The following is a 23,052-nucleotide window of genomic DNA, read 5'->3' as shown; positions in this document are numbered from 1 at the left end:
CTAGGTACGCCGAACACACTAAAAGAGGTATTTAGCAACCTGAAAACACTACTAGGATTTGTAGAGGAGCTGGGGTGGCTAGAGTAGTGCTACGTCGTCAAATTCACGGAAAATAAGCACAATAGTTGTCGACTTGCGGAAAATGCCCAATAAAACTAACTAACTAAAGAATAAGTTCATTGACTATCGACTTTGAGCGGGTGTGGATTTACTACTAGCACAGAATATATAATAGTACAAGTACAGAAGGCCCACCGCTTTAATGTTCACGACATGCCGCCTTTTTAAATGCCTACAAAATTCTTACAAAGAAACGAGCCGCACGTGCGCGGTGTCCGGCGATAGGGATGCCTGGGGATTAAAACGAATTAATATTCAGATAAAATATTATACTATTATATTCAAGTCTTGGGTACTTTCTAGGTATATCTATAGTATTTATATATTTTTGTTTAAGTTCCAACATCGCAAGCCTTACTGAACCTTTCCAGGGTACATATTAATAGTAGATCTGTGTAAAAATGTCCTATGGTATTTATTTTATTCATGATATATATTTAACTAAGCATTATTAGCCATTCCACAAGCGGACATCGCATAAGAACCTTAAAAAAACTCGCGACGTAAAGAACGTGCGAACGTGCGTTTCGTGAGAACGCGCGCCACCCCTGATTAGGCCAAGCATGTACTTGCAGCGCGGCGATAGAAACGCGGAGTGAGCCGCCCCTGCTACTAGCCAACGTCGCTAATAATCAACATAAATTAATGTTTCTAGACAGAATAACGACAGTAATTAGTTGGCGAACAACGCTTGTCGTGTTGACCCGACGCTTCGTAGACGAGTAAATTTGTTTCAGACTTTAATGTCCTGGCGATAATTGAACTGAGGTTAAGTGCTTATAGGCCTTTCTACGTAATTACTTGAGCCAACGTCACAGTTGCTTACGCGTATCGTTGCTAGCTCTCACTATTGGTCTTCTGTAGTGGCGTGACAGAGACAGAGTGCGATTCGATCGCCACGTAGCGTCAACGATTGTCACTTCGGATAGGCCGGCTGGTTGGCCGGTATTATTTTCAAGTAAGTAAAGCTGTTGCGAATCGGACTCGCGCAAAATATGATTCAGTACAACTTATCTTCAAAAACGGAAAAAATTAAGCCTAGTTTACCCACTGGGTTGGATGGTCAGATGGCAGTCGCTTTTGTAAGCGGAAAAAATTAAACCTAGTTTACCCACTGGGTTGGAAGGTCAGATGGCAGTCGCTTTTGTAAGAACTGTAAGCGAGAAGGTACCTTCCATGTATTTTATTTAGGTCTAATATATCTTTTCTTCCACAGTCAGTCTCCGTGACGGTATCAGTCCTTACACTGACGTTCATCTCCGTCGACCGTTGGTACGCCATCTGCTTCCCGCTGAAGTTCAAGTCTACCACGGGCCGCGCGAAGACCGCTATCCTGATCATCTGGCTCATCTCTCTGTTGTTCAGTAAGTATTTGTTTAGTTTTACTCGTATTGTAACCCAAATAATTGTACATACATACATATAATCACGCCTGTGTCTCATGAAGGGGTAGGCAGATCACATGAAACTACTAAAGCTTCAGTGCCACTCTAGGCAAAAAAGGGGTTGAAAGAAAACGAAACTGTGACATTGCAGTGATAGGCTGCCAGCCTCTTGCCTACGCCAAATAATTGTATAGCTACAAATTTAAAATTTTGAAAAAACCCCCGTATAGTGCACCGATTTTCATGAAACATGGCTAAGAACACTCCCGACTAACTCAGCTTTAAAAAAAAAAACGAAATCTAAATCGGTTCATCTGTTCGGGAGCTACGATGCCACAGACAGACACACACACACACAGGCAGACAAACACACAGATAGACAGACAGACGGACAGACATACACACACGTCAAACTTATGAATCATTTTAAATTCAAAAACGAAATATATACGAATGATAGTATTTAAGTACATTATGCTACAAGTGCGCGTGCAAAATAGAAGATTGAAGAAAGTATCAATTTCAATTTCCTCGTCGCACGTATATTAACGACGTTTTTCAGTAGGTACAGTCAACCAATTCGAATCCTAGGCCAGTGTAGAACCTTTTCACAGTAAACGTTTAAGTGACTTCTATGACAAATACAGCACGGTGTCAATGAGACAGGGTTCTAGAGTGGCCTAGGATTCAAATTGATTGACTGTTCTTACCTATGCCCTATTGGAGTTTCATCATAGGCACATAATTAAATACTGATCTGCGCACTAGTGCGAAAAAAAACACCATTACATCGCCACTATGTTCAAATTTAAACATTTCTTTGAAAGAATGAAAAATAAACAAATAATAACATTTTCACCACACCAACTGGTAAAGGCTTTCTTTGCTATTCGAAAACAGATAGCAAAATTGCATTTTATCCACAAGGGGGCAAAGTAATTTCATACAAATTTTAACTCGATGTCTTAATCTGGCTGCTAGATTTTACCTATAAATGATGATTTTGAATCATAAATATTGAATAAATTTATCGATTTCATTTATTTTGATGTTTTATAGTCAGTATTTTGTTCGTGTTGGTGTGGTGAAAAATTTTGTGTTGCACTTGGTGGCAAAGTTTGTTTAACCTTCGCGCCTTGATACCCTCGCAACGCTCAAGATTCCACTTTTTGAACCACTCGCTACGCTCGCGGTTCAATATTGGAATCTTTCGCTTTCTCTGGTATTAATATTGGCACGTGCGGTTAAACAACTACTTTGCCCCCTTGTAAAACAAATAACTATTAAATGAAAACCGAAATAAATTACACATAATTATATAAGAAAAAGTGACCAAGGCCTCCAAGGTCTGCCGCGATTGCAGAGTACGCTGGTTCGATTCCAGCATCAGGCACTGTAGGCCTTGGTCACTTATTCTTTCATACGTGTAATTTATTTTGGTTTTAATTTATATAGTATTGAGACTACTTTAAGATAGCACAAGCTGAAATATTTTCAATAGAATATAATTTGACTTGTGTTAATTTGAGATAACATAATTATTCTACATTATTTCATGGCAAAAGCTATGACGTTGTTGAAGGATTTCTTGAAGTGTGCCTTACACACTGAAAACAAGATAAAGATTCAATAACACGAATCAGAATAAACCAAATATTCAAATTCACTAGAAATTCATTTTTCGTCATGAAAGTTTTGATATCCCCTAGGAAAGGAACCTATATTTTGTTAGCTACACCAACTTTCTACCAAGCGTCTGTTTTTGATGGCTGGGAAGCAATTGTTCTTTCATTAGAAATAGTTCACAGCACAACTTTCTTTGAACGCAAGGTTTTCTTAAAAAAACCGGCCAAGAGCGTGTCGGGCCACGCTCAGTGTAGGGTTCCGTAGTTTTCCGTATTTTTATCAAAAACTACTGAACCTATCAAGTTCAAAACAATTTTTCTAGAAAGTCCTTATAAAGTTCTACTTTTGTGATTTTTTTCATATTTTTTAAACATATGGTTCAAAAGTTAGAGGGGGGGGACGCACTTTTTTTTCCTTTAGGAGCGATTATTTCCGAAAATATTAATATTATCAAAAAACGATCTTAGTAAACCCTTATTCATTTTTAAATACCTATCCAACAATATATCACACGTTGGGGTTGGAATGAAAAAAAAAATCAGCCCCCACTTTACATGTAGGGGGGGTACCCTAATAAAACATTTTTTTCCATTTTTTATTTTTGCACTTTGTTGGCGTGATTGATATACATATTGGTACCAAATTTCAGCTTTCTAGTGCTAACGGTTACTGAGATTATCCGCGGACGGACGGACGGACGGACGGACGGACGGACGGACGGACAGACAGACATGGCGAAACTATAAGGGTTCCTAGTTGACTACGGAACCCTAAAAATAGTACTTATAAATATATATTGTTGACTAATGACAAAAAAATGTATTGGTTTATTAATTTTATTATACAATAAAAATAAAATAAAAAATAAATATTGGGGACACCTTACACAGATCAACAGCCCCAAACTAAGCAAAGCTTGGTACTATGGGTGCTAAGCGACGATATATATACTTAATAGATAAATACATATATGTACTTATATACATAGAAAACATCCATGACTCAGGAACAAATATCAGTGCTCATCACACAAATAAATGCCCTTACCGGGATTCGAACCCAGGACCGCGGCTTAGCAGGCAGGGTCACTACCGACTGAGCCAGACCGGACGTAAATTTTTTGAAATGTTTATTTTTGGACTGATTTTTATAGTTAGTTCTTTTATGTTAATTTTCATGATAATCATGACAACATAGAAGTTAAAGTTAACGTTAACGCACTGAAAATAAATTTATAGTTTAAAAAACTCTAGAAAAACACGCTTTTATAAATGCACGTAAAAGCCAAAAATAAATTATGGATCGTTCAAGTTGTCTCTATTGCTGGGATGAAGAGTAAACTATGTGCTTTTAATTATAATATTTGATTGTAAAAGCGTGGGGCGCTGGCAGTCGTGTTGCAAGTCCAGTTAGCGCGCCAATCTGTGTAAACTGCTTCTCGTAATATAGCTTAACTTGATTTCTCAGCAAGTTATACAAAAAGTTTTTCCCGTTACAGCGCCCCACGCTTTTACAATCAAATATTATAATTAAAAGCACATAGTTTACTCTTTATCCCAGCAATAGAGACAACTTGAACGATCCATAATTTATTTTTGGCTTTTACGTGCATTTATAAAAGCGTGTTTTTCTAGAGTTTTTTAAACTATAAATTTATTTTATACTTTTTAGTCGTTAATAATAAAATATATTTAAAATTCAAACAAAAATATTTTTTCAAGTAGGCGAATTTCGCAAGCCATTTGTGGCTTAACACGTATTGTTACTTAATAATAATTAAATACCACCTGATGTATAGGTACCAAGTTTATCGCAATAAAGTCATTCATTGATTCATTGAATTTAATTTTTATTTCAATTTATTTATTTAAACTTTACTGCACAGTAAAAATATACAGTTACAAAAGGCGGACTTAATGCTACATGGCATTCTTTACCAGTCAACCTTTAGGCCAAACAGAGAAGACTAAAAAGCCGCCTCCGCCAGTGTGTCTGTATTGCATAGTGTTTTACCTGTCAGCTTAGAACAATCTAGCTCTCCTATGTGGAGAACACTGAGTGATTTTACTCTACTCAGGGCCACATGTAATGCACCTGTCCAACCGCAAAAGTACGGGACCCTAAATACACCACTGCGTAGTGCCTTGCATCTAGTGCACGGTAGATGCCCAACTTGAAATCACTAGGAGCCAACTAGTGCCGGCCAGTGCCAGCCTGTGCAATCGATTAGAGTTGTGTGGGTTGATTGAGCGAATTTGAGTTTCTGCAGATTTGGGAAGAAAACTTAGCATGTAGGGAAAAAATCGCGAGCGCGAGCGTAGCCAGCGCAACATTTTTTTTTCGTAGTGCTGCGCTAATTTGAAGATTAATGCAATACAGAACTTAAGGATTTCATCTTACAGAGTAGGAAAGAGACAAAAGGTTGAATTTTCTCAGTCGCTCTCTAGTATATTTACGTGGGGTTGAACCTGGGTATGGAACGTGGACGCGACAGTTTGCTAAGCAACTAAAAGACTAATAGTGGCTCTGGGATCGCTAGATCTTCGCGACGTGCTTAGCAGTGGCGTGGCGTGAAATTTTTCGTTGATAAAGCCACCCCTCCGGCCCCCACCTTATTTTCGCTCTTAAGGGTCGCAAGAAAACCCACACCCACCTTTTTTATATACTACGTTGATCTTTCTTATTTTGTGGGGGCTTCGCCCCCCCAGCCCCCCTTTACTTGCTCTTAAGGGTCACCAGAAAACCCAAAACCAACTTATTTTAAACACTACCTTGATATAATTTTTTTTATGGCTTCGAGAGAGACAAGAGAATCATAACCCAACTTATCTTAAATACTACGTTGATATTTCTTTCATGCGGGGGGCTTCGCCCCCCGAGCCCCCCTTTGTTTACTCTTAAAGGTCACAAGAAAACGCTAAACCAACTTGTTTTAAATACTACGTTGATCTTTCTTTCATGCGGGGGGCTTCGCCCCCCGAGCCCCCCTTTGTTTCCTCTTAAAGGTGACAAGAAAACGCTAACCCAACTTATTTTAAATACAACGTTGATCTTTCTTTTATGCGGGGAAGCTTCGCCCCCCGAGCCCCCCTTTTCGTTACTCTTAAGGGTAACAAGAAAACCCTAACCCAACTTATTTTAAATACAACGTTTATCTTTCTTTTATGCGGGGGCCTTCGCCCCCCGAGCCCCCCTTTGTTTGCTCTTAAAGGTCACAAGAAAACGCTAACCAAACTTATTTTAAATACAACGTTGATCTTTCTTTTATGCGGGGGGCTTCGCCCCCCAAGCCCCCCTTTGTTTGCTCTTAAAGGTCACAAGAAAACGCTAACCCAACTTATTTTAAATACTACGTTAATCTTTCTTTTATGCGGGGCTTCGCCCCCGAGCCCCCCCCCTTATGGTTACTCTTAAGGGTAACAAGAAAACCCTAACCCAACTTATCTTAAATACTACGTTGATCTTTCTTTCATGCGGGGGCTTCGCCCCCGAGCCCCCTTTGTTTGCTCTTAAAGGTCACAAGAAAACGCTAACCCAACTTATTTTAAATACTACGTTAATCTTTCTTTTATGTGGGGGCTTCGCCCCCCGAGCCCCCCTTTGTTTGCTCTTAAAGGTCACAAGAAAACGCTTACCCAACTTATCTTAAATACTACGTTGATCTTTCTTTCATGCCCGGCTTCACCCCCCGAGCCCCCCATTGTTTGCTCTTAAAGGTCACAAGAAAACGCTAACCCAACTTATTTTAAATACTACGTTGATCTTTCTTTTATGTGGGGGGCTTCGCCCCCCGAGCCCCCCATTTCGTTACTCTTAAGGGTCACAAGAAAACCCTTACCCAACTTATTTTAAATACTACGTTGATCTTTCTTTTATGCGGGGGGCTTCGCCCCCCGAGCCCCCCTTTTCGTTACTCTTAAATGTCACAAGAAAACCCTGAACCAACTTATTTTAAATACAACGTTGATCTTTCTTCCATGCGGGGCTTCGCCCCCGAGCCCCCTTTGTTTGCTCTTAAAGGTCACAAGAAAACGCTAACCAAACTTATTTTAAATACTACGTTAATCTTTCTTTTATGCGCCTTATCTAGCCCCCCTTTTCGTTACTCTTAAGGGTAACAAGAAAATCCTAACCCAACTTATTTTAAATACAACGTTTATCTTTCTTTTATGCAGGGGCCTTCGCGCCCCGAGCCCCCCTTTGTTTGCTCTTAAAGGTCACAAGAAAACGCTAACCAAACTTATTTTAAATACAACGTTGATCTTTCTTTTATGCGGGGGGCTTCGCCCCCCGAGCCCCCCTTTGTTTGCTCTTAAAGGTCACAAGAAAACTCTAACCCAACTTATTTTAAATACAACGTTAATCTTTCTTTTATGCGGGGGGCTTCGCCCCCCGAGCCCCCCTTTTCGTTACTCTTAAGGGTAACAAGAAAACCCTAACCCAACTTATTTTAAATACAACGTTTATCTTTCTTTTATGCGGGGGCTTCGCCCCCCGAGCCCCCCTTTGTTTGCTCTTAAAGGTCACAAAAAAACGCTAACCCAACTTATCTTAAATACTACGTTGATCTTTCTTTCATGAGGGGGGGCTTCGTCCCCCGAGCCCCCCTTTTTTTGCTCTTAAAGGTCACAAGAAAACGCTAACCCAACTTATTTTAAATACTACGTTAATCTTTCTTTTATGCGAGGGGCTTCGCCCCCCGAGCCCCTCTTTTCGTTATTCTTAAGGGTAACAAGAAAACCCTAACCCAACTTATTTTAAATACAACGTTTATCTTTTTTTATGCGGAGGGCTTCGCCCCCCGAGCCCCCCTTTGTTTGCTCTTAAAGGTCACAAGAAAACGCTTACCCAACCTGTCTTAAATACTACGTTGATCTTTCTTTCATGCGGGGGGCTTCGCCCCCCGAGCCCCCCTTTTCTTTACTCTTAAGGATCACAAGAAAACCTTAACCCAACTTATTTTAAATACAACGTTGATCTTTCTTTTATGCGGGGGGCTTCGCCCCCCGAGCCCCCCTTTGTTTGCTCTTAAAAGTCACAAGAAAACGCTAACCCAACTTATCTTAAATACTACGTTGATCTTTCTTTCATGCGGGGGCTTCGCCCCCCGAGCCCCCCTTTGTTTGCTCTTAAAGGTCACAAGAAAACGCTTACCCAACTTATTTTAAATACTAAGTTGATCTTTCTTTTATGCGGTGGGGCTTGGCCCCCCGAGCCCCCCTTTTCGTTACTCTTAAGGGTCACAAGAAAACCCTAACCCAACTTATTCTAAATACTACGTTGATCTTTCTTTCATGCGGGGGGCTTCGCCCCCCGAGCCCCCCTTTTCTTTACTCTTAAGGATCACAAGAAAACCTTAACCCAACTTATTTTAAATACAACGTTGATCTTTCTTTTATGCGGGGGCTTCGCCCCCAAGCCCCCTTTGTTTGCTCTGAAAGGTCACAAGAAAACGCTAACCCAACTTATTTTAAATACTACGTTGATCTTTCTTTCATGCTTCCCCCTCGAGCCCCCCCCCCTTTTTTTCTGTTTTTATCTTCCGGCACCATCATCAGGCCTTGAAACCTAATCGTAGTCATAGTTCATTACAAGACTTTTCTAAGAAACCCTAAAACAGCTATGATACGATGTTCCATCATGTAGATCCAGTTCATATCTTTCGGCTCCATCATCAGACCTTGAAACCTAATCGTAGTCAAAGTTCATTACAAGACTTTTCTAAGAAACCCAAAAACAGCTATGATACGATGTTCCATCATGTAGTTCCAGTTCATATCTTTCGACTTCATCATCAGACCTTGAAACCTAATTGTAGTCAAAGTTCATTACAAGACTTTTCTAAGAAACCCAAAAACGGCTATGATACGATGTTCCATCATGTAGTTCCAGTTCATATCTTCCGGCTCCATAATCAGACCTTGAAACCTAATCGTAGTCAAAGTTCATTACAAGACTTTTCTAAGAAACCCTAAAACAGCTATGATACGATGTTCCATCATGTAGATCCAGTTCATATCTTTCGGCTCCATCATCAGACCTTGAAACCTAATCGTAGTCAAAGTTCATTACAAGACTTTTCTAAGAAACCCAAAAACAGCTATGATACGATGTTCCATCATGTAGTTCCAGTTCATATCTTTCGACTTCATCATCAGACCTTGAAACCTAATTGTAGTCAAAGTTCATTACAAGACTTTTCTAAGAAACCCAAAAACGGCTATGATACGATGTTCCATCATGTAGTTCCAGTTCATATCTTCCGACTCCATCATCAGATCAGCTCAACAGTACCATATTATTGTATTGTCATCGGAACTACATATAGCTGCCAATTTTCATTACGCTACGACTCCTGGAAGATGGTTAAATTAGCTTCCTTAGATTCCATTACATACATAGTTACATACACGACGACCTAATAAAAGCGTGTTAAAAATATATTATTTCATACAAAATTTTGAAACACATTTTTTTTACCTGAGACCATTTTTAGTAAAATGGCAATTGTTCGAAACGCCGTATTTTTTTATTAATTTTAGTCCAAATTGTTTGTGTGTGAAAGATACGGGAGAAGGCACTCGAGGATCAATAAGACGGCTTATCACACATGTGTTGAAAGTTATTATTTTTGCAGATGTGCCAGAACTAGCAGTATTACAAGTGAAGACTCTCTCAAGGCCGCTGAGATTCGACATGCATAAGCAATACTTCATGCAGTGCTCAGCAAAATGGTCGGACGAATCTGAACTGAACTGGAACATAATAAAGGCGGTATTCCTTTACACGTGAGTATATTTTTACTGTGACATATACAGGGTGTAAACCTAATACGGGCGAACCTCTTAACTGTGGTGAGTATAGGACATAAACAATGGAATTAGATAACTTTTACTTAAAATTGAAATTTTTTTTTTATCCATACAAATTAATTCGGCTCGCAACGTAATGTAAACACACTCGCGTTTAACGCTCGTTGACAGTTGTCATTGATTGTCATCGCAACCACGTTTACAGTACATTGCTGCTGGGATATTTTAAAAAAATTCATTATGGGGTGAAAATTAAGAGTAACTCAAAAAAACCTCTTAATTAATGATAACACTATTGAATTATATGCCTGGTTTCATTTATCGCCCTTATTAGGTTTACGCGCTATATTATATGTGTGTAATAGAGTTTCATTTATAATAAATAAATAAAAAAAAATCATTTATTTCAGACTCAAGGTTCATAGATCGTTAGTAGATTTATGGTTATTAATATCGAAATTAGCATCAAAAGAAATGGATCAAAAATGTTTAAGAGGTTTAAACAATTTCGTAACCGCTAAAAAATAATTCTGTACATAATATATAATAGTCTGTACATAAATAATTAAACTTTGTCAACCACAAACCGACCGATACGACCTTCAAACCTTCACGAAATGAGCGTATACCAATATTAAGGTCCGGCAGCGGACCTCCAATACTTCTGCTGTTTCGGGTGTCTAGGGGCGGCGGTGATTGCTTACCATCGGACGACCTGGCTGCTCGTTTGCCTCCTATCTCGTAAAAAAACTGCATATTTCTATATTAAGAAAAGTTACTCAGTGCGTCAGATACCCCTGGTCAATGATTTCATCCCTTTTATGGACCATTTATACTTTGACAGGTAGCAAAAAAGAAACTCGTCTCCGTAGTTAAATTTGTAGTATTGATATTTACAGTACCTGTTGACTTTTAAAAGAACCATTATAGTATAAAACTGATTCACAAAGGTTCATTATTCATGTTAGCTAACTGTACGAATTATAGCACGGAAGGCGATGACTGATGTTTTTTTTGCATGGCTCGCGGTCTATCAGTAGATCAGGTTCCGTAGTCGAATGGCATTTCTACGAAACAAAACGAAAACGAAACGCCTCGAAAGGTAGTCTGGCTCTGTCGCGCGAATACGTAAGAGCGATAGATATATCTACAAGTGTTTCATTTCATGAGCGTTTCGTGAGCGTTTTTGCATTCGGCTACGCACACAGTACTCTTATGACCATTTGCATCAACCACAGCTAACAGACACATCAACGTCACACAACAGGGTGGCTAGCCGAATGGCACAATCGCTCACGAAACGCTCACGAAACGAAGCGCTAGTAGATATCTATCTCTATCGCGCTTGCGTATTGGCGCGACAGAGCCAGCGGCGTATCGCTTTCGTTTGGCGTCGGAGAAATGCCATTCGGCTACGGGGCCAGAAGTATATGGAAATTCTCATACAAAACAAAATGGCGAACGCAAATTCAGTGACAGACGGTTTGGTGCAACCGACCCTTCCCATCATATTTCTATTTTATTATTCTTTTATATTCCTGTGTCTGACCCAATAAGATGGTACGATAGAAGTGGTAATATTTTTTAATAGCAGTTTTAGTTTTAAAAGCCTTGTAGTATAATTTGTGTTTTTGTTTTGTTATATAATATAACTTGCTTCCATATGCTACTGTATTTTTTTATAATTTTTGTTACCTGTCGTGATTGTTTCACCAGGTCTGATCGGAAGGTCAGCGCTAGAAGTCGCCAGCAATATGCTGAGATTAGACCATTTCGTAGCACCGCCTTCTTGTTTATGTCTTCTTATTTGTAATGTTTATTTTGTGTGTGTAAACGAATAAACGCATTTTATTTTATTCTATTCTATGTTATTTTAATACTATATGCAAAAGAATATTGGAGATGAATGTTGATGGATGGAGTAAACCCAAACAACGATGGATGGATTGTGTGAAAGAGAATATGAGAAAGAAAGATGTGAGTGTTGAGATGACGAAATATAGAGGAGAATGGAAGAGGAATATATGTTGAACCGACCCCAAAAAACGTGGGATAAGGGTAGGAGGAAGAAAAAATGTTATTTTGGTACTAACTTACATATTGTTTCAGGCTTCCATTATTCCTGATGATGATCGCCTACTGCCAAATCGTGAGGGTGCTGTGGCGTTCAGACAACATCCCTGGCCATTCGGAGTCCCACCAGCTATGCACAACGCCTACTGGACAGAATAACTGTAAGTCACTTTTTCTTACGCCGTGGCTTGCGTGGGTGACGGTCGCGCGATGATCGCGCGACGGCGATGCGACGCATACGAAATCAAACCTTATCGATATGGAAGTATGAAATGCGACGGCGACGGTCGCGTTACCGTCGCCCACGCAAGACACGGCGTTAGAGTCAAAACGTAGGACTTTATTACATACTTGTGTTGGGTGTGACTTGAGGTAGATATGAGTTGTTGGAGGCAAGGATTTTTAACGAAATAATATATAAACATACTTAGTAATGTTGTCAAAAAGCGGACCCCAGGTTCCCATGAGCCGTGGCGACGCCGATGTCAAGATAACGGAAGGAGGATGATGATATAAATATAATTGTAAACATAATTTTAATTTTAGAACAAAACGGGACTTAATCGCGTAAACACTTACATTTATATTAGTGAGTCTACCCGTGACCACGAACATAATGTGATGTTCGAAACGTTGGGCCTAATATAAATGTAAGTGTTTACGCGATTAAGTCCCGTTTTGTTCTAAAATTATGAGTGCAAATCGTGTTAGTCTAAATCAATATAATTGTAAACGTCCACGACTTAGGAACAAATATAATAATGTGTTCGTCGCTCAATGAAATACCTTGGATTATTGTATACTGGATTCGAACACACTGCCCTCGGCTTATGATCTCCCCAAACCTATAGAATCAGCTTTCACCGAAACGTATAACGAGCGATTTTGGTCAGTTACGGCCGATTTCGCGTCGTCGATAGGTTTGAGGAAACCCTTAGCGGGCAGGGTGCCACAAGGCTAGACAAATCGTCATTTTACGGTTTCTTAATACGGGTTATATGAATTTCTGTCCCCTAGTACATATACGGTTTTCTGTCCCCCAGGGCTAGCAGCGAAGCGGCGCACAACGCCATCTATCCACGCTAACGCGTCAACAGAAGGGCAGCTGCGCTCGCGCCGCAAGGCCGCGAAGATGCTCGTGGCCGTTGTTGTCATGTTTGCTGTTTGCTACTTCCCCGTGCATCTGATTTCAGTCCTTAGGTATGTATTTGATTTTGATTTCAAGTACAGTCAACCAATTGGAATCCTAGTCCACTGTAGAACTATGTCATAGTGACGTTATAAAACAGTTTGCAAGAAATTTCTTACTCCTTGTCATTTTGACATGGTTGTAGAGTGGCCTAGGTTAACTGTACCTACCTTAAGAGATTAAAGCTGCTGACAGGCAGACAGACGGACGGACAGACAGAAGGAGATATCGATCGACAGATAGACGGGCAGTCGGACAGACACACAGATGGACGGACGAGCGGACGGATAGATCTGGTAGGTAGACAGACAGACTGACAAACAGACCGATAGACAGACCGATAGACCGACAGACAAACAGACTTGATCGTGTAAGTTTTTCTTTTCTTATCTCCTACGAGTAAATAAAGTATGTTTTGTTGTAAGTTATCATGAACGATTAATTGGATATTTTTAAAAACAAAAATTATTTAAACATTACTTTGCAGGAACTTTCTTTAAAACTTATCTAAACAAAATTACTTAAACCCGTTAATGAGTTAGTGCTTAAATCTTTTCAACAAACGAGATGTATCTTTTCTCTATTCACCCAAGTAAATTGCTATCCAAAGCGTCTGGTAAAAGCTAAACTACTTTACAAAAATTTAATTTTCATATCTGAAAATCATAACGTTTTAAATTTCTTGACGAAGCTTTACGTTTTAATTATGCGGACTGCCGGAAAACTTGTTGAAAGAAAATTATTCACCGTGTTTGTTTTTGTTTTCCGTTAAATTCAACACATAGCTAGGTTCATTATCAGGAACCACCATGTAAATCACTTTTAGTTAAACTTTCAAACAAAAAAATTTCATCATTTCCATACATAATAAATGACTTTATGAGTGTGAGAGACCCTTAAGAATAACATTCAAGTTAGTGTCAAGTGATTGACGGCACATGTCAAAACAAATAACATTAGGAATTGGTAAAGGCTGTCACACACGTGTTCAGTAATTATTTTTATTTTTTTAATAACTCGATAACCGTAAGAGCTAAGTTTCTTAGAGAAATTAATTGTATTTGATATGAAGAACCTTAAAGTTAACGGAATTCAATAAAAACAGGGTGTATAGATATAAAAACGACGGGGTGTATAAGTTTGAATTGTCTGTCTGTCTGTTTGTTTGTCTCTATGTCTGTGTGTGTGTCTGTCTGTGGCATCGTAGCTCGCCCGAACGGATGAACCGATTTAGATTTCTTGTTTAGTTTGAAAGCTGAATTAGTCGGGAGTGTTCTTATTATCTCCACGGACGGACAAACAAACAGACGCACACACTTTCCCATTCATAATATTAGTATGGAAGTATGGATCTAATTAGTAAGGATCGTTTCCACGAAGTAACAAATTGTGTAATTTATTTTCGTTTTCGTAAAAAAATATGGCCACGCGAAATTTCGAGATTTATTACCAAAGTAGACCCCAGGCTTTGATGAACTATAATCCTGAGATAGCGCTGGGACGTAGGAGGTAGAAAATCCAATTTTGTAAATTATCAACTAAAATGAAGAAGCACGAGAATTTAAAAAAATATCAAGAGCCAAAATTATTTTTAGCCTATACACTTGTCTTTTTAATTTAAGTACTTGGGTACTAAGAAAATTATATTTTATTATATTATGGGACAATCTTACACAGATTGACTGAGTCCCACGGTAAGCTGAAGAAGAATTAGGTATTAGGTTCAAATTGCGGTGTGGGTGACAGTTTGCTTGTCACAGCAATAATATCGTTTCACGATACCGTTTTCATTCAACGCCTTAATCGCTAACACGCCACCGAAAAGCAGTTTCAAGTGCTCTATCTACTCCTTTTGGGAAACCAGGCGTGAAGTTGTCAAATGGCAACCCTAAATCGTTTTGTTTATTTAGTTTTGCACCATTTTCCCTCTTAAGGGCCGTTTTAAGAATTTCACCACCCCCTTTTTTCCCGTGGGTGTCGTAGAAGTCGACTGTGGGATATGGGTAATTGTGGCGTAGGCGAGAGGCTGGCGACCTGTCTCTGCAATGTCACAATTTCGTTTTTATTCAACCATTTGTTTGCAAAGATTGGCAGTAAAACCGAATAACTCCATGGGCCTTTATAGGACATATTTTTGTACATACACATTGGTCAATGACGATCAAATATGTATAAGAAAGAGGCGCGTTCCTCCACACAGTCTAAGCTCGTGTAGGTGAACGCGTACTATACTTTTATGAGTGGGATATGACTAGTCGACTGACAGTAACTGTGAGGTAACCTAGAGCGGGTGGGCGGCACTTTCAGCGGGGAGCGGGAGTGGCCATACTGTACGATAACACTATGTATTTTTCCCCTCACTAGCTCGGAAACACGTGTTTTGTCCTTTAATAACAATGGGTAAAAACGCATTTTATCCACTTGTGGGTAAAGTAATTTGACCTTGAATAAAGTCAAATTAACTGCTTTAAAAGTGATAAAAGTAGGTGAATCTAGTAATAAAGATGATTTAATTACCACCTGTGGAACTACTGGAAGCAGTGATAAACGCATTTTTTGCGTTGTAGTTTCCTCGCTATAGTGAGGGGAAAAGTTTTGTGTTACACTCGGGTCTTCTCGTGTGTTAAAATACAACTTTGCCCCCTTGTATAACAAATAACTATTTATTATACTGTGGTATAGAATGCTGTTTTCGTCCACAGAGTGGCGTTCAACGTGCAACAGAGTGACGTCATCACGTGCATAGCGCTCATCTCACACGTCATGTGCTATGCCAACTCGGCGGTCAACCCCCTCATATACAACTTCATGAGTGGTAAGTAGTGACAACATAATATTTAGGAACCTAAGACTAAACTTAAATTTAGCTCTAACTAAAATAGGCCCTTGAGACAATTGTTACAAGAACGCTGGCGACGTTTCCTCGCTTTATCGCAATGCTGATACGTTGTGTAAGGAATTCGCCAGCTCTTTGGTCACCAGTTCCCTATTTCAAATGCTTCGCGATATCTGTGAAAAACTTGTTCGGGCTGGGACCCCATCATGGACCTTGAGTCTCAACACCAGCTGAGCAGCATAATTTTTAAACAACATGAATTAAAAATTCTAATATTCAAGTCATTCTAAATTTTTTTTTGCCAATAACTATAACAGTTTGAAACCACATATGCCATATATAATTTTGTATATAAAAATTGTATCAGAGTTTTTATATAATTAAATTAAAAATTTGAAAAGAAACATACCGATATTATGTAGGTAGTAGATACACGGTGTTTCCGGTATCACTCAAAACCTCAGACACCCCAACTGATTTTTATTTTTTTAAACTCATCTAGAGTATTCATCTTTTAATCTGATCGTTACTTTTTTTTTAATTGAATTTTTAATTTTCTGTACAGCTCTACTTGACTTTTAGCTCTACACTCAATAAAATAATTGCTAACTACCATCATAAACCATAAGACTATTTATTTGTGTACGTTACTGCAACGACATAAGGTTTACCAATAGACAGCTAAGATGTCACTGTAAAACACTTTAAAGCTTTGTCACAGTAAACTTCAAATTGGACAGGTAATCGCAGTAAGCAAATAAACTCAATATTCAAAATGACAAGGTTGTAATTAGGTACGAGTTCAATTTGTTATGACTTATGATAAACATTAAGATTAAACTGACAAACAACGTCAAACTAGTAGCGGAAAAAATAATCGTCCAAGTAACCGGCCAGTATCAATACCCCTAAATACTGAAAAAAGGTAAACAACCTCTAGCAATGCGATATACACAATGTTGTATTACGAGTACAATAGAATAGGCACGTAAAAAATAACTAATAATACTAATTTAAATAAAAATATTACCCCCATCAAGATATAGCTCAGTCGATTCTACTCTCGATTCTGAACAAAGTGTTTTCAGGTTTTTAGTGTTAAGTGAAACACGGTGTATATTCGTAAAACTAGCATACTCAAATCCCGAAGGTAGCTAGAGTCGCTTAATTATTATTCAGTATTACTTTCCCATCACGGAACAATGGTGTTCCGGACCTTTGGGAGGCGTGCGCGGGGCCGAAGCCACCGCGTAGAGGCCCTTTCGACACTTTAATGAAATGTTAGGGGTGCACCGAGGGGATGTTGCCCTTGCCCGTATCATGGGACACACGCAGAGGCAACACCCGCCAAGGTGTAAGGACTATTTGAGAGTTAATGGAATCTAAAATGAACTGGTCTATTTTGATGAAAGTAATGGACTAAATACTGGGCTATGGATAAAAAACCGGACGCCTGCCTAATAAAACGGTATCCAATTTTCGTCCAGTCATTATTTTGTTCGTTTTGGTGTGGTGAAAAATTTTGTGTTTCACTCGGCGGCAAAGTTTGTTTAACCTTCGTCTAATCAAAAATTAGAAAAGAAGCTAGCATAGTCAAATCCCGAAGGTAGCTAGAGTCAATCAAAATACTTTTTCACCACACCAACTGTTAAAGGCTTACTTTACTATTCGAAAACAGGTAGAAAAATTGCATTTTATCCACAAGACTTGTGTGCAAAGTAATTTCATACAAATTGTAACTTGATATCTTGAGCTGGCTGGTAGAATTCACCTATAAATAATGATATTGAATAAATTGATATATTTGATTTAATTCGATGTCTTATTGTCATTATTTTGTTCGTTTTGGTGTTGTGAAAAATGTTGTGTTTCACTCGGCGGCAAAGTTTGTTTAACCTTCGTTCCTTGAAACCCTCGCATCGCTCAAGACTATTTCGCTAGCTTGGGTATCAATACTGGCACGTGCGGTTAAACAAAAACTTAGCCCCTTGTGAAACAAATAACTAAATTATATAACTGATACATTTCATACATTACACAAATAGAAAGTCGCGCATTTATTCATACAGATACTATAGAAATGAATCATGCGATCCGACCAAGCTCAGTAATCTTTTTCCACGTTTCTTTTATGCGTTCTTTTCAAATGTAAATCAAACTATTTGAAGGGGTGACTTTATCTGTGAATTTCTGACCCGGAACGAAAATTTAATTTATTAAAATATAGGCTCGGGATAGTCGGGATTGAACTAGTAAGGTTCATTGTTAGGCCGTTAAATATAATAAGTATGCTGGATTTGAGCGTAAAATTGTATTCAATAACATAGTAATCTTTAGAAAACATCATCATCCTCCTTGCGTTATCCCAGTATTTGCCACGGCTCATGGGAGCCTGGGATCCGCTTTGACAACTAATCCCAAGATTTGGTTTAGGCACTAGTTTTAAAAAAAGCGACTGCCATCGGACCTTCCAACCCAAAGGGTAACTAGGCCTTATTAGAATTAGTCCGGTTTCCTCACGATGTTTTCCTTCACCGAAAAGCGATTGGCAAATATCAGATGACATTTCGTACAAGTACCGAAAAACTTATTGGTAAGCCAGCCGGGGTTCAAACCCACGACCTCCGGATCGAAAGTTACACGCTCTTACCGCTAGGCCACCAGTAATTAGAAAACATTATGGAAAAATGTATTTATAATAATTATTGATAAACCTCAGTCTTATCTTTCCAATGGACAAAAAAGAAGGTGGAAGGTTTTCAATGGACTTTCACAAAATGTGTCACCGAAAAGAAAAGAGATATTTCGTACATTTTTAACTCTTTGAGTTCACTAGTTCACTACTAGGCCTAGCACACGACTCTGATGTAGCCTTTAACGTCAGTGCGTCCTTCTCGCACTTAGAAAAACTGCGCCAACGCGAAAGGTCACAAGGTGGTTCGCTAGTTTATATTTCTGTATCTCAACAGGCCCTGTAGCCGAATGGCATTTCTACGACGCGAAACGAAAACGAAACACCGCGAAAGGTAGTCTGGTTCTGTCACACCAATACGCAAGAGCGACAGAGATAGATAGCTACGAAAGAGATATTATCGTGAGCGTGTCGTGAGCATTTGTGCATTCGGCTACACACACTGGTCCTTTTGTATTCGTTCCAATTTAAGCGAATCTATATTAAGTAGTGTACAAGTTACACAGCAAAAAGAAGTGTACAAGTACAAGCTCTAAGGGTTCGGGTTGCCGACGACTCAAAGGACAATTATAATAGACGAAACAAATTAGTTCCGTAGGTCCTATGGGACTGGGCCGGCCACGTCTATCGCATGCATCCGGATAGGTGGGCTAACATAGCCACCAAGTGGATTCCGACGAAGAAGCGTGGGCCGGGCAGGCCCAGGCAAAGATGGCGAAACGATCTTGACGGCTTTCTGAAGAACTGGCCGGAGGAAACAGAGAACAGGGAGTCATGGAGAGCCTGGGGAGAGGCCTTTGCCCAGCAGTGGGACACTCAAATAGGCTAACAAAAAAAAGGTCCTCCAGTCGTCAGCAGACTGCACCCTACTTGATGAGCTCTTGCAGTCATACTCACTGGCAGGACTGGAACACAACGCTACTAGTAGGGCCTAGCGCTATTTGGCTGCGGTCTTCTCTAAGGCGGAAGTACTTCCCCAGTTAAGCCTAACTGCAGCCCTGCAGCCTAGCAGAGCCCTGCTCAAATAGATTCGAGCGAGATGATATTATTATCCGCTGTGCTGCGCCCTACCACACCAAGCGGAATATCATTCGCTATGCCCTATCTCCTACAAATCTACTACATAATTTATCTTTTTACAAGTTTTAATTTGCCATAGTTAGAGCTCAAAATCTTGGAAGCCGATTTTCTTGGAACTACCAATTTTTTTAATTGGCAGTCGCCTTTTCGATTAGCAATGTGACAAGCTGTCAATATCTAATCTTAGGCAATCAATCCATTCAAGAGTATGATTTGCTTGACAATTAGTATTGAATATAAGAGGTCAAGTATAAAACTTCAGATTATCATCTTCTTAATTGGAAATGACTTGAGTGGCCAATCCGTACAGAAAAGGGGCTTGTTAAGTATACGAAAAGTTTATCCATCTGAATCTTTTCGGGCTTAGTTAATTGGGTACAGAATACCTCCCTCGCCGACGTCACAACCGCCTACGTAGCTCTAACGGCCCAGCCACGACATTGGTCTAAGCGCGGCAGCGGCGAGCGGCAGCCATACGTGCGAATGAAAAGTCCCATCGCTGTGTCTCGCTTTAATGTATGGCCGCCGCTCGCCGCTGTCGCGCTTAGACCAATGTCGTGGCTGGGCCGTAAAGGTGCTATTACACAGGAAAATTAAGACGGCCACAGCAAAAACGAGTAAGCAATGAGCCATCATCATCAGCGGTAAAACGAACAAGTGTAAATAAAGTGAGAGCGAGCAATTTATCAATCAATCAATCAATCAATCAATCAATCAATTATTTATTCGTGATAACTACAAAATACACAAGTAAGAAAACAGAAACAGCAAATAAAATAAATTAAACATATAAGTTACCACGAAATATTAACCAAGCATATGTTTATATTAGTAGGTCGGCGTCGAAATATTAACCAAGCGCGGATCCAGCTTCGTTACCAGCCAACTTAGACTTCAGGAGGGGGGGGGGTGTCATGACGCCTTATTATCCGCGCATGATATTAAAAGGATCATCATCATCCTCCTTACGTTATCCCGGCATTTGCCACGGCTCATGGGAGCCTGGGGTCCGCTTTGACAACTAATCCCAAGATTTGGCGTAGCCACTGGGTTTACGAAAGCGATATTAAGAGGATACGGTAGTGAAAATGCTAAAATGGAAATGAGCCCCCTTTCAACTTGGGAATTTTAGTTAAAAATACAAGTGTTATTAACTAGATTTATCGAAAAAAAATTGTCCATTAAGAACAACTCAGTCAAAAGATATTGCAAAAAAAATCTTTAAAATCAAAGTTCCGCACTCGACTCTTTCCTCCTTCAAAACTTAATCAATCGGAACGAATTTTGAGAATCTGAATAACAATGAAATAATCTATGTCGGACCGTTTAGCTTTTTTGGTTAATTGTTACCAATCTTGAGAATCACACCTTTTTTTGCGCCACAATGGAAAAGGCCGTTTTCGGAAATTTTTGATTGGCTATAGAGTCTTTCAAAAGTAGAATATCAAAACAATCAAAACTGTCTGACACAGATAAAAATAATAACAATCTGTGTTTAAAAAAAACATTGCTCTATCTTCAAAAACCAGGGAGGAAATAGTCGAGACCGTATGTATGGAAAATTGACCCCTACCGTATCGTCTTAACTCGCTCGTGCTATCATCGTGTCTCCTTTATTTACACGGGAGGGATTATAATTTGTCCCTTTCTATCGCCAAAAGCTCATCACTTCGTCGCTTGTGGTGAGATACCAATGCCTTAAGCCAAAAGTCTACAAAAACCTATTTCTTTTTTCGCAATACTTCGCTATTATTTGCTGCTCCTTATCGTAAGGACAATATATTTTGTACTTAGCATTTTCTGTGACAATGACAGTCTTATTATTTTTCTGTGTCAGAATAGAATTTCATGGCGTTGCGTTGCTATTTGAGTTGATGTTGAACATAGAATTGAAAATAGAAACAACTTTTCTATTTCTGAAAATAATGCACCTGAAGTATACTTAATGAAAAATAGTGTTATTACCTAATACGAGAATTAAATATGTCATATATTATGTCAATTAAATATGCCGTCGGAGGAAGTTTAATTTCTAAACATAAATCTTGGAAGTCATTTGTGGTACGAACGCGATTGATTGACATTATTTTACTTTTGTATCGACTTTTCGACGTTTTTACCAACATTCACAGTCAGTCAGATCGAAACTTAAAAAAACTATGGTCAATATTGGAAAGTGTGTCATGAGGAGAAATGTGACATTTGACCATTGTACTCATTGTCATACGTGTTTTTTGGCGAATTCATGCTTTTGCTAGTTACTTGCTACTCATGATTAGTGGTAAACGTACACTGAGAGAAAATACAACCAGTTTTCATGTTCGTTCAACAAGTTTTTTGGTTAAAATAGCGCCTACGTGCTCTTTGGTTCAAACAACAAGCTACTTGTCATTTGAATCGGCAATATATTTGAATCAACAAGTCGATTTTATAAAAACAACCTGACATATATTGTTTTAAACATACGTTTGGCTGATTCAAACGAATAAACCGCAACAAGTCGAACTTATTAAATTCACAATGCAAATTTCTCTCTCTAAACACTTACGTATCATTTGTTTAAGCAGGCCAAAAAAGAAGGCCAGACATACTTCTCCTTATGTCACATTTATCCCTATTTTACCTTATTTATATATTTATATTGAAAAACGTCACGTGCGAAGAAGCAAATCTTAACTCGCGTCGATTGAAATAAAACACTTAAATCCTTTCTGTCGTGTTTTAACGTGTCGCCACTCGGTTCGAATTTCCTCTTTTCCACACTTTTATCGTAATGTGTTGAACTAGTTTATAGTTGCTTAATCAATCAATCAAATTGAAAAAACACCCAGTAACTTTAATAGAAGTACAGTCTGGCCAAAAATAGTAGTAAAAAAAGTGGCAACATCGTATAGTGTCGTCTCGTTTTCTCACACATACTGATTTCAAAGGAATGACACTGCAATGTTGCCACTTTTTACTTTCTAGTCTTTTGGTCAGACTGGACCCATTTCTTAGTCAACATTCGGAAAAAGAAAAGTTGTTTAAATGGGCCATTCATACAAATGCATCATAAACCATTTTGCTTACAGGCTTCCCTGGCTTTTCAGGTCAGTATTTTGCTTTGCACCTGTAGATTAGACTTTTCAGTTTTCACCTTACTTACTTGGCTGGCGCGATAACCCAAAATGAGTTTTGGCCTCCGCCACAAGAGCACGCCACTTTGCTTGGTCTTGAGCGGTATCGCGACAGCTTTCGCC

At 39.1% G+C, this 23,052-nt stretch overlaps 1 protein-coding gene across 1 annotated transcript in view; it reads left to right on the top strand.

The window, feature by feature from the left end:
• LOC125242075 (orexin/Hypocretin receptor type 1-like) overlaps nucleotides 1-23,052 on the top strand; it is a 68,853-nt gene that overhangs the window by 20,628 nt on the left and 25,173 nt on the right. The window contains exons 2-6 of the mRNA XM_048150778.1: nucleotides 1,337-1,484; nucleotides 9,769-9,919; nucleotides 12,053-12,177; nucleotides 13,060-13,216; nucleotides 15,908-16,020. Coding sequence (XP_048006735.1) covers nucleotides 1,337-1,484; nucleotides 9,769-9,919; nucleotides 12,053-12,177; nucleotides 13,060-13,216; nucleotides 15,908-16,020 — 694 coding nt within the window. The remainder of the gene's footprint in view (nucleotides 1-1,336; nucleotides 1,485-9,768; nucleotides 9,920-12,052; nucleotides 12,178-13,059; nucleotides 13,217-15,907; nucleotides 16,021-23,052) is intronic.

Source organism: Leguminivora glycinivorella, unplaced genomic scaffold (assembly GCF_023078275.1).
Source record: "Leguminivora glycinivorella isolate SPB_JAAS2020 unplaced genomic scaffold, LegGlyc_1.1 Scaffold6, whole genome shotgun sequence".
NCBI classification, from domain to species: Eukaryota; Metazoa; Arthropoda; class Insecta; order Lepidoptera; family Tortricidae; genus Leguminivora; species Leguminivora glycinivorella.
The sequence above is the reverse complement of the archived record's forward strand: the minus strand, read 5'-3'. Positions and strand labels throughout refer to the sequence as shown.